The sequence below is a fragment of the Pongo abelii genome, chromosome X (genome assembly GCF_028885655.2).
Source record: "Pongo abelii isolate AG06213 chromosome X, NHGRI_mPonAbe1-v2.0_pri, whole genome shotgun sequence".
Taxonomy (NCBI): Eukaryota; Metazoa; Chordata; class Mammalia; order Primates; family Hominidae; genus Pongo; species Pongo abelii.
The window spans coordinates 1,066,744-1,079,030 of NC_072008.2; the positions used below are offsets into that span (position 1 = coordinate 1,066,744).

The following is a 12,287-nucleotide window of genomic DNA, read 5'->3' on the forward strand; positions in this document are numbered from 1 at the left end:
ACAACATATTTTGCCCCAAAACATGTTTCTTAGCCGTATTTTTTCGTTTTCTTTTGAGACGGTCTCATTCTGTTTCCAAGGCTGGAGTGCACTGGTGCAATCTTGGCTCCCTGCAACCTCCATCTTCCGGGTTCAAGCAATTCTCCTGCCTTCTCAGCCTTCCAAATAGCTGAGATAATATGCATGAGCCATCGTGTCCAGCTAATTGTATATATATATATATATATTTTTTTAGTAGAGATGGGGTTTCACCGTGATGGCCAGGCTGGTCTCGCACTCCTGACCTCAGGTGATTCACCTGCTTCGACCTCCCAAAAATGCTGGGATTACAGGCGTGAGCCACCATGCCCAGCCTTCTTTGCCATATTTTGAAATGACCCCCAAAAGCTGTCCTTTGTTGGGGAAAATTTGCATCTGTAAAGAATTTCTGCTGGGGGTGGTGGCTCACGCCTGTAATCCCAGCAGACCAAGGCTAGCGGATTACTTGAGGTCAGGAGTTCGAGACCAGCCTGGCCAACATGGCGAAAACCCGTCTCTAGTAAAAACAAACAAACAAAAAAATACAAAAAATTAGCCAGGCGTGGTGGCACGCGCCTGTAATCCCAGCTACTTGGGAGGCTGAGGCAGGAGAATCACTTGAACCCAGGAAGCAGAAGTTGCAGTGAGCTGAGATCATGCCATCTTGTCAGAGCGAATCTGTGTCTCAAAAAAAAAAAAAAAAAAGAATCTGTATTAACATAGCTGGACATAGCTGGATCTTTTTCTTCCAGAACCTCCCAATCCTTAAGAGATTAACTAAGATCTGAATAGAAAACATTTGTCAGCCGGGCGCGGTGGCTCACGCCTGTCATCCCAGCACTTTGGGAGGCTGAGGCAGGTGGATCACCTGAGGTCAGGAGTTCGAGACCAGCCTGACCAATATAAAGAAACCCCGTCTCTACTAAAAATACAAAATTAGCCAGGCGTGGTGGCAGGTGCCTGTAATCCCAGCTACTCAGGAGGCTGAGGCAGGAGAATTGCTTGAAACCGGGAGGCAGAGGTTGCAGTGAGCCCAGATCACACCATTGCACTCCAGCCTGGGCGACAGAGCAAGATTCCGTCTCAAAAAAAAAAAAAAATATATATATATATATATACACACACACATATATATACACACACACATATATACACACACACATATATATACACACACGTATATACACACACATATATACATATATATACACAGATACATATATATACACACACACATATATACTTATATACATATACACACACACACATATACATATATATACACAGATACATATATATACACACACACATATATACATATATACATATATACACACACACATATATACATATATATACACACACACACATATATATATATTTTACAGAGTCCGACTCTTTTCATCTACACTAATTGAATCGGAACAGAGATTAACATGTGAATAGTTCTCTTTGGAGAACTTAATATACTCGATTCTTGGAGACATGCTTTTTACTTGTAAAACGGTCTGTTCAGGTGAGGTAAGAACTTGGTAGGCGGGGCGCCTCGGCTCTCATCTCCATTCTCACCACTTTGGGCGGGAGAATCGCTTGAACCCGGGAGGTGGAGGTTGCATTGAGCTGAGATCGTGCCACTGCACTCCAGCCTGGGCGACAGAGCGAGACTCTGTCTCAAAAAAAAAAAAAGATCTTGGTCTTTTTTTTCTACAACAGATAATGAGATGACAGGGGAAAAATAAAACAAGAACAACTGTTCTCCTTGGAAGCTCCGTCCTATTGTTACGGAGGTAGAAGGAAACCTTTTCCAGAGCTTGTTGACATCAAAGGGTTTGTTTGTTTGTTTGTTTGTTTGTTTTTTTGAGACAGAGTCTTGCTCTGTCTCCAGGCTGGAGTGCAGTGGCACCATCTCGGCTCACTGCAACCTCCGCTTCCCAGGTTCAAGTGATTCTCCTGCCTCAGTCTCCCTAGTAGCTGGGACTACAGGTGCCTGCCACCACGCCCAGCTTTTTTTTTTTTTTTTTTTTGTATTTTTTTTTTAGTAGAGATAGAGTTTCACTGTGTTATCCAGGATGGTCTGGATCTCCTGACCTCGTGATCCACCCGCCTCGGCCTCCCAAAGTGCTGGGATGACAGGCGTGAGTCACCGCACCTGGCATGAAAGGGTTTTTCATTAAAAATCCTCGTTATACCACGGAGCCCTGTGTTGGGGTAAAATATCATGATTTCCCTCACTCTCCATCATTCTTGCTTTGAATCTGAGAAGGAAGCTTGGCGGCCTCTATTTTAGGATCAGCCAAAAATTTCCAGAAAGGGGAAAGAAAACTCATTCTGTAAACAAAAAAGAAGAAGAGAAAAAAGTATAAGCGGTACAGACAAAACGCAAAGATGTTGCATAATTTTCCATGAGTGGAAAACGTCCTGTAAACCAAAAAAGACGTATCTGAGACAGGTCTCAGTCCATTTAGAAAGTTCATTTTGCCGAGCTTAAGGACGCCTGCCCATGACAGAGCCTCAGGAAATCGCGATGACAGGTGCTCTGGAAGCACAGGGCACAATTTGCTTTCATACATTTTTTGGGGGGGGTGCTGGGGATCCAGTCTTGCTCTGTCACCCAGGCTGCAGTGCAATGGTGCGATCTCAGCTCACTCTCACTGCAACCTCCGCCTCCCAGGTTCAAGCGATTCTCCTGCCTCAGCCTCCCGAGTAGCTGGGATTACGGGCACCCACCACCACGCCCAGCTAATTTTTGTATTTTTAGTAGAGATGGGGTTTCACCACGTTAGCCAGGCTGGCCTCGAACTCCTGGCCTCAAATGATCCACCTGCCTCGGCCTCCCAACGTGCTGGGATGACGGGCTTGAGCCACTGCACCCGGCCTTTTTTTTTCTTTTTTTGAGATCCAGTCTTGCTCTGTCACCCAGGCTGGAGTGCAATGGTGCAATCTCAGCTGACTCTCACTGCAACCTCTGCCTCCCGGGTTCAAACGATTCTCCTGCCTCAGGCTCCCGAGTGACTGGGATGACAGGCGCTCACCACCACGCCCAGCTAATTTTTCTATTTTTAGTAGAGATGGGGTTTCATCATCTTGGCCAGGCTGTTCTTGAACTTCTGACCTCAAGTGATCCACCTGCCTCAGCCTCCCAAAGTGCTGGGATGACAGGCATGAGCCACCGCGCCCGGCCCTAAATCTGCATTTTTACATGAACAGTAGGGCAGAGGAGCCAGGCGCAGTGGCTCACCCCTGTAATTCCAGCTCTTCGGGAGTCCAAGTCGGGTGGATAACCTGAGGTCAGGAGTTCGAGACCAGCCTGGCCAACATGGTGAAACCCTGTCTCTACTGAAAATACAAAAATTAGCCAGGTATGGTGTGGTGGCGGGTGCCTGTAATCCCAGCTACTCAGGAAGCTGAGGCAGGAGAATCACTTAAATCTCGCAGGTGGAGGTTGCAGTGAGCTGAGATCACGCCACTGCACTCCAGCCTGGGCAACAGAGCGAAACTCTGTTAAGAAAAAAAAAAAAAAAAAAAGGTAGGGGAGAGGAAACAATCAGACTTTGAAATTTGTTTGTCCTTTGTCTCCAAGGATTTCCTTGTGGCCAAATTGTGAGGGATATATGTAGTTCTTTTTTTGTTTTGTTTTGTTTTGTTTTTTGTGATAGAGTTTCTCTCTGTCACCCAGGCTGCAGTGCAATGGCACGATCTCAGCTCACTGCAACCTCCGCCTCCCAGGTTCAAGCAATTCTACTGCCTCAGCCTCCTGAGTAGCTGGGATTACAGGCATGCACTACCATGCCCAGCTAATTTTTGTATTTTTAGCAGAGAAAGGGTTTCTCCACGTTGGTCAGGCTGGTCTCAAACTCCTGGCCTCAGGTGATCCACCAGCCTCGGCCTCCCAAAGTGCTGGGATTATAGGCATCAGCCACGGCGCCCGGCCCCAGTATGTAATTTTAAAAATCTTTGTAGTACCTCATGTACAAATAAAATGGGAGGCAGATTTGCCTAAGACAGTTTCCACTACGACCTTTCGTGATTTTGGGGTCCTGAGACTTATTTACCTTTCACAGTTTACAGCAGGAAAATCCGTGGAGACAGCAGATCCGAGAAGCGGCGATGTTTGCGTAGAACCCTGTACGTGCTTCCTTTGGCCTGTCGGTAATGGGGTTGGGGATTTTCTTTTTTTTAAGTGAAGTGTAAAGAACTGAAATGTTTTGCTCCGTAATGATGAACGAGGATAGAAGTGAGAACTCAGGGCAGAAGACTCTGAATGAGGAACTGTCTGACCTATGACAAATTTAACATGTCACGTTCCCTCTGAGACGCTGCACATCCTCCTGAAGCAGCGTGACAAGGCACATCCTCCTGAAGAGTTTCCAGGCAGAAGATACGCATGAACCTGTCAAAAAAAAAAAAAAAAAAAAAAAAGCCGGCCAGGCGCGGTGGCTCAAGCCTGTAATCCCAGCACTTTGGGAGGCTGAGGTGGGGGATCATGAGGTCAGGAGTTCGAGACCAGCCTGGCCAACATGGTGAAACCACATCTCTGCTAAAAATACAAAAATTAGCTGGGCGTAGTGGCGGGTGCCTCTAGTCCCAGCTACTCAGGAGGCCAAGGCAGGAGAATCGCTTGAACCCAGGAGGCGGAGGTTGCAGTGAGCCAAGATCACACCATTGCACTCCAGCCCGGGTGACAGAGTGACAGTCTGTCTCAGGAAAAAAAAAACAAAAAACAAAAAACAACAAAAAACAGCTAAACACTGCAAAATATTTAAAGAGGTTTATTCTGAGCCAAATATGAGTGAGCAAGAAGGCCCAGAGAAAATAGTCTAAAAAGATCCTGAGAACACGTATCCAAGCTGGCTGAGCGGCAGCTTGGTTTTATATGTTTTTGTTTGTTTACTTATTTTACTTTATTTTATTTATTTATTTATTTATTTTGAGATGAAGCCTCGCTCAGTCTGTTAGGCTGGAGTGCAGTGGTGCGATCTCAGCTCACTGCAACCTCTGTCTCCCGGATTCAAGCGATTCTCCCGCCTCAGCCTCCCAAGTAGCTGGGACTACAGGAGCCCACCACCACGCCCAGCTAATTTTTTTTTTTTTTTTTTTTTTTGAGACGGAGTCTTGCTCTGTCGCCCAGGCTGGAGTGCATTGGCATCATCTCTGCTCACTGCAACCTCCACCTCCCAGGTTCATGCCATTCTCCTGCCTCAGCCTCCTGAGTAGCTGGGACTACAGGCGCCTGCCACCACACCCAGCTAATTTTTTGTATTTTTAGTAGAGACGGGGTTTCACGGTGTTAGCCAGGATGGTCTCGATCTCCTGACCTTGTGATCCACCCACCTCAGCCTCCCAAAGTGCTGGGATTACAGGTGTAAACCACCATGCCCGGCCGATTTTTGTATTTTTAGTAGCGACGGGGTTTCACCATGTTGGCCAGGCTGGTCTCAAACTCGTGACCTCACGTGATCTGCTCACCTCAGCCTCCCAAAGTGCTGGGATTACAGGCGTAAACCACCGTGCCCGGCCGATTTTTGTATTTTTAGTAGCGACGGGGTTTCACCATGTTGGCCAGGCTGGTCTCAAACTCGTGACCTCACGTGATCTGCTCACCTCAGCCTCCCAAAGTGCTGGGATTACAGGCGTGAGCCACCGTGTCCGGCTATTTTATTTTATTTGTTTTATTTTTTGAGACAGAGTCTCACTCTGTCGCCCAGACTGGAGTGCAGTGGAGCGATCTCAGCTCACTGCAACCTCTGCCTCCGGAGTTGAAGCAATTCTCCTGCCTCAGCCTCCCAAGTAGCTGGCATTACAGAGGTACGCCAACACGCCTGGCTAAATTTTGTTTGTTTGTTTGTTTGTTTGTTTTTGTTTTTCAGTAGACACAGGGTTTCACCATGTTGGCCAGGCTGGTCTCGAACTACTGACCTCACATGATGTGCCTGCCTCAGCTTCCAGAAATACTGGGATTACAGCCGTGAGCCGCCTCACCCAGCCAGCAGCTTGGTTTTATGTTTGTTTGTTTATTTTTAATTTTTGGAGACCGAGTCTCACTCAGTCGCCCTGGCTGGAGTGCAGTGGCGTGATTTCGGCTCATGGCAACCTCCACCTCCCGGGTTCCAGTGATTCTCCTGCCTCAGCCTCCCGAGTAGCTGGGAGTATAGGTGCATGCCACTGTATTGTCCAGGCTGGTCTTGAACTCCTGACCTCATGAGCCGCCCACCTGAGCCTCTCCAAGTGCTGGGATTACAGGCGTGAGCCTCTGTGCCCAGCCAAGAGACAGTTTTGCAGGACCATTTCAAAATATGTCAAGTAAATATATTTTGGGGTGAAATGTATTTTGGAGTGGCATATACTGATTTCCCACAGTCTTATCTGGGGAGGCATATCCTGGCCTCCTAGAAAGGTTACACAATAGCAGACAGGTGTGGTGGGTCACGCCTGCAATCCCAGCCCTTTGGGAGGCCGAGGCAGGTGGATCATGAGGTCAGGAGATTGAGACCATCCTGGCCAACATGGTGAAACTCCATCTCTACTAAAAATACAAAAGTTAGCTGGGCGTGGTGGCGCATGCCTGTAATCTCAGCTACTCAAGAGGCTGAGGTAGGAGAATCGCTTGAACCCGGGAGGTGGAGGTTGCAGTCAGCTGAGATTGCGCCACTGCACTGCAGCCTGGGCGACAGAGCGAGGCTCCGTCTCAAAAAAAAAAAAATAAATAAATAAATAAAAGCTTATGCAGTAGCTGAAAAGACAGGGAAAGGAGGTGAAGAAATGACAGAAAGCTTAGAAGTCTCTCGTTATAACCCCTTCTTGCCCCATCTTATGGTTCCCTTAAAGCACCAACCAAAGGTACTTGTGTTACAGGAAAGGGGTTCGGATCCAGCCCCCGAGAGAGGGTTCTTGGATCTCACGCAACAAAGAATTCAGGGCGGCCGGGCGCGGTGGCTCACACCTGTAATCCCAGCACTTTGGGAGAGGCAGAGGCGGGTGGATCACGAGGTCAGGAGTTCGAGACCAGCCTGGCCAACGTGGTAAAACCCCTTATCTACTAAAAATACAAAAATTAGCCAGGCGCGGTGGCAGACGCCTGTATTCCCAGCTACTCGGGAGGCTGAGGCAGGAGAATGGTGTGAACCCGGGAGGCGGAGCTTGCAGTGAGCAGAGATCGTGCCACTGCACTCCAGCCTGGGCAACAGAGCGAGTCCATCTCAAAAAAAGAAAAAAAAAAAATTCAGGGTGAGTCGGCAGTGTAAAGCCAATGCAAGTTTATTACAAAAGTAAAATAGTGAAAGACTAGCTACTCCAGAGGCCGGGCGCAGTGGCTCACACCTGTCATCCCAGCACTTTGGGAGGTCGAGGTGCGCAGATCACCTGAGGTCAGGAGTTTGAGACCAGCCTGGCCAACATGGTGAAACCCCATCTCTGCTAAAAATACAAAAATTAGCCAGGCGTGGTGGTGCGTGCCTGTAGTCCCAGCTACTTGGAGGCTGAGGCAGTAGAATCCCTTGAACCTGGGAGGTAGAGGTTGCAGTGAGCCGAGATGGTGCCACTGTACTCCAGCCTGGTTGACAGAGTGAGACTTCGTCTCCAAAAATTAAATAAATAAGTCAACCAAGAGGGCCGGACGCGCAGTAGCTCACACCTGTCATCTCATCAGTTTGGGAGGCCAAGGCAGGAGGATCACTTGAGATCCGGAGTTTGATACAAAAATTAGCCAGGCGTGGTGGCGCATGTCTGTAATCCCGGCTACTCGGGAGGCTGAGGCAGGAGAATGGTGTGAACCCGGGAGGCGGAGGCTGCAGTGAGCCGAGATGGCGCCGCTGCACTCCAGCCTGGGTGACAGAGAGAGACTCTGTGTCCAAAAAAATAAATAAATAAATAAGTCAACCAGGACGGCTGGACGCACAGTGGCTCACACCTGTCATCCCATCAGTTTGGGAGGCCAAGGCAGGAGGATCACTTGAGATCTGCAGTTCGAGACCAGCCTGGCCAACATGGTGAAACCCTGTCTCTACTAAAAATACAAAAATTAGCCGGGCGTGGTGGCGGGCGCCTGTAATCCCAGCTACTCGGGAGGCTGAGGCGGGAGGATGGCTTAAACCCGGGAGGCGGAGGTTGCAGTGAGCCGAGATCGTGCCGTTGCACTCCAGCCTGGGCGACAGAGCAAGACCATCTCCAAAATAATCATAATAATTAATAATAATAATAATAAGTAGTGCAAGAGAAGTACACAAATATTCCAAACATTTAGTGACTCAGCAGAGGTGCCAGTCTCGCGGAACAAGAGTTCTGCACCTGTTACCACCACCCAGGGAGTTGTATCTGAATCTCAACATTTAGTGACTCAGCAGAGGGGGCCAGTCTCATGGAACAGGACTTCTACACCTGTTACCACCACCTGGGGAGTTGTATCTGAATCTCAAGGTCAGGCCCACCCAGACAGAACGTGCATCTCTACGGTGCCACAGGAGAGTCTGTCCAGTGCCCAGAGACACCTGCAAGACCCAGAAGCAGGCTCCAAGAAGCGGGGTGCTGCAGTCCAGTGGGGAAAGCAGCCACATCCCTATGTCATGTGGGCTACAGATGAGTAGGGGGGGGCGGGGGCAGGAGAAGAAGAAACAGGTGTGGCCTACATGCTTTTACTTCCCCTTAGCAAGCGAGGTTCCTCTTGCAGAGGAACGGTCTCAGAGACACAATCTTTTTTTTTTTTTTTTGAGTTGCAATCTTGCTCTGTCACCCAGGCTGGAGGGCAGTGGTGCGATCTTGGCTCACTGCAGCCTCCACCTCCCGGGTTCAAGCAATTCTCCTGCCTCAGCCTCCCGGGTAGCTGGGATTACGCACCCACCACCCCACCTGGCTAATTTTTGTGTTTTTAGTAGAGACGAGTTTTCACCATATTAGCCAGGCTGGTCCCGAACTCCTGACCTCAGGCGATCCACCTGCCTTGGCCTCCCAAAGTGCTGGGATTACAGGCATGAGCCACTGCGCCCAGCCGAGAGACGCAATCTTTCAGAGAGGAGGTTTGGAGCAGGAACCTCAGAGTGGACAGATGGTTCCCACCAGGTGCAGAAGCTTGAACTAAAGATGCTACAAAGGCCGGGTGCAGTGGCTCACACCTGTAATCCCAGCACTTTGAGAAGCTGAGGCAGGCAGATCATCTGAGGTCAGGAGTTTGAGCCCAGCCTGGCCAACATGGCAAAACAGCGTCTCTACTAAAAATGCAAAATTAGCCTGGCATAATGGCGGGCGCCTGTCATCCCAGCTACTCGGGAGGCTGGAGCAGGAGAATCGCTTGAACCCGGAAGGCTGAGGTTGCAGTGAGCCGAGATTGCACCACTGCACTCCAGCCTGGGCGACGGAGCGAGACTCCGTCTCAAAAAAGAAAAAAATGAAATACATTAGTTTGGTTCATAAAGGTGGGACAACTCAAAGTGGGGGCTTCCGGGCTATAAATGAATTTAAACATTTTCTGGTTGACAATTGGTTGAGTTTGTAGCTCCTCCTCCTTCTCCTCTTCCTCCTCCTTCTCCACCCCCCTTCCTCCTCCTCCTTCTTTTTCTCTTCTTTCTTCTTCTTCTCCTTCCCCTTCTTCTTTCTTCTTCTTCCTCCTTCTCCTCCTCCTTTTTCTTCTTCTTCCTTATGGGCTTGGATAAAAGTATATTGACATGGATCCACCATTTGTAGAATCATAGAGTAGCTTCTTTTCTCCTCCTTCCCCTCCTTCTCCTCCTGCTCCTTCTCTTCCTCCTCCTCCTCCTTCTTCTTCTTCCTTTTTTGCATAAAGAAGTATCAAGTAAGAGTAGTTTCACTGCCCTAAAAATCCTCTGAAGTCCATGTATTCATCCCTCCCTCTGCCCAGCGCCTACCAACTCCGGATCTTTTTACTATTTCCATGATTTTGTCTTCTTCACACTGTCCAAGTGTTAGGATGACTCAGTCTGCAGCCATCTCAAAGTGGCTTCTTTCCCCTTAGTCATATGTATTTAAAATTCATTCATGTCGTTTTATGTACTCACCCTTTCTTTCTTCCTCTTCCTTTTTTTTTTTTTTTCACTTGCCTTTTATAGCTGTTGCAAAAGTCAAGATTTTTTAAAAAGTATAAAAGAGCAGGGCTGGGCGCAGTGGCTCACACCTGTAATCCCAGCACTTTGGGCGGGCGAGGCAGGTGGATCACGAGGTCAGGAGATCGAGACCATCCTGGCTAACACGGTGAAACCCCGTCTCTACTAAAAATACAAAAAAAAAAAATCAGCTGGGTGTGGTGGCGGGTGCCTGTAGTCCCAGCTACTTGGGAAGCTGAGGCAGGAGAATGGTGTGAACCTGGGGGGTGGAGGTTGCAGTGAGCCGAGATCACCCCACTGCACTCCAGCCTGGGCGACAGAGCATGACTTCGTCTCAAAAACAAACAAACAAACAAAAACTACAAAAGAGCAAAACAAAACAAAAAAACCAGTTATGAAAATGAAAACCTGAGCCATCCTTTCTTATTTTATTTCCCCAAATCCACTAATTATTAACAGAAAGTAAAGCTATGAGAAATGAATAAAAGTGACTGCAATTTCCTCGAAATGTGTGAGAACCCACCTTTAGTGTCAGCTATGGGTTCCCTCGTGAAGGTCAGCTGAGCCGTGACCCATGAACCACGGAAGCTTGACTCTAGATTGACCATCTTGAGATGCCAAAGATGTCCACGTCCTAATCCCCATGTGGGAGACACAATAATGGCCCTGCAGACCTTCCCCAGCTGGCCATGACCCCTCATTCGACCAGGTCCGCAGCTGACCACCATCCTGGGTTTGTTTCCCCAAATCACCTCCCTAGGGTCCCCTGCCAGGAATGTCCTGGGAGAGGCACCCTTCTCACTGTGTGACATTTTCTCTCGTGCAGCTCTTCCCTTCCCTCTGACCAGCACCATGCTTCTCCTGGTGACAAGCCTTCTGCTCTGTGAGTTGCCACACCCAGCATTCCTCCTGATCCCAGAGAAATCGGGTAAGTATGGAAACCTGGCTGAACCTTCTCTACAGCTCCTGTTTAGGCGTCCTGCATCTGGAGACCTATTTGGATACCTGGGTCCATCTGCATTTCATCTCTCATGTTTATGAGGGACCCAATAAGCACCAGCCAACCCACCAGAAGCTCAGAGCTCCTCTTGTTCTCACCTCCCTTTCTACCATTAATTCCCATCCACCCATTCTAGAGATGAGAAAACGGAGGCTCAGATACCTCCACGGTTTAACCCAACGACCATCCAGGTAGTGATGGGGCCAGGATGAGGACCCATGTCTGCATGGAGCCAAAGTGTTTCTTCCTTCCTTCCTTCTTTTGCTTCCTTCCTTTTTCCTTCCTCCCTTCTTCCCTCCCTTGCTTCCTTCTCTTCCTCCTGCCCTCCCTCTTTCCATCCTTCCTTCTCTCCTTCCTTCCATCCTTCTCTCCCTCCTGATTCATTTCTTCTTTCTTTCTCTTTCTTCCTTTCTCTTTCTTCCTTCCTTCCCTCCTTCCCTCTCTCTCTTTCTTCCTCCCATTGTTTCTTTCTTTCCTTCCTTCTTTCCTTCCTTCCTTCCCTCCCTCCCTCCTTTCTTTCTCTTTCTTCCTTCCTTCCCTCCTTCCCTCTCTCTCTTTCTTCCTTCCATTGTTTCTTTCTTTCCTTCCTTCCTTCTTTCTTCCTTTCTTTCCTTCCTTCCTTCTTCCTTTCTTTCTTTCCTTCCTTCCTTCGCTCCTTCCCTCTCTCTCTTTCTTCCTCTCATTGTTTCTTTCTTTCCTTCCTTCTTTCCTTCCTTCCTTCCCTCCCTCCCTCCTTTCTTTCTTTCTCTTTCTTCCTTCCTTCCCTCCTTCCCTCTCTCTTTCTTCCTTCCATTGTTTCTTTCCTTCCTTCTTTCCTTCCTTCCTTCCTTCCTTTCTTCCTTTCTTTCTTTCCTTCCTTCTTTCCTTCCCTCCTTCCCTCTCTCTCTCTTCCTTCCATTGTTTCTTTCTTTCCTTCCTTCCCTCCCTCCTTCCCTCTCTCTCTCTTTCTTTCTCCTTCTTTGTTTCTTTCTTTCTCTTTCTTTCTTTCTTTCCTTCTTTCTTTCTTTTTCTTTCTTTTCAGAGTCTCCCTCTTGTTGCCCAGGCTGCAGTGCAATGGCTCAATCTCAGCTCACTGCAAACTCAGCCTCCTGGGTTCAAGCGATTCTCCTGCCTCAGCCTCCCAAGTAGCTGGGATTACAGGTGCCTGCCACGAGGCCCAGCTAATTTTTTGTATTTTTAGTAGAGACAGGGTTTTGTCATGTTGGCCACGCTGGTCTCAA

At 48.4% G+C, this 12,287-nt stretch overlaps 1 protein-coding gene across 3 annotated transcripts in view; it reads left to right on the plus strand.

Moving 5' to 3' along the window:
* The window catches only part of CSF2RA (colony stimulating factor 2 receptor subunit alpha), a 36,873-nt gene that overhangs the window by 4,801 nt on the left and 19,785 nt on the right, over nucleotides 1–12,287 (plus strand). For 2 of the 3 annotated variants that reach the window (XM_063721370.1, XM_054544271.2), the window contains exons 2-3: nucleotides 4,080–4,143; nucleotides 10,894–10,995. In XM_063721370.1, the coding sequence (XP_063577440.1) occupies nucleotides 4,080–4,143; nucleotides 10,894–10,995 (166 nt within the window). The remainder of the gene's footprint in view (nucleotides 1–4,079; nucleotides 4,144–10,893; nucleotides 10,996–12,287) is intronic. The other variant, XM_054544270.1, reaches the window with a different exon arrangement.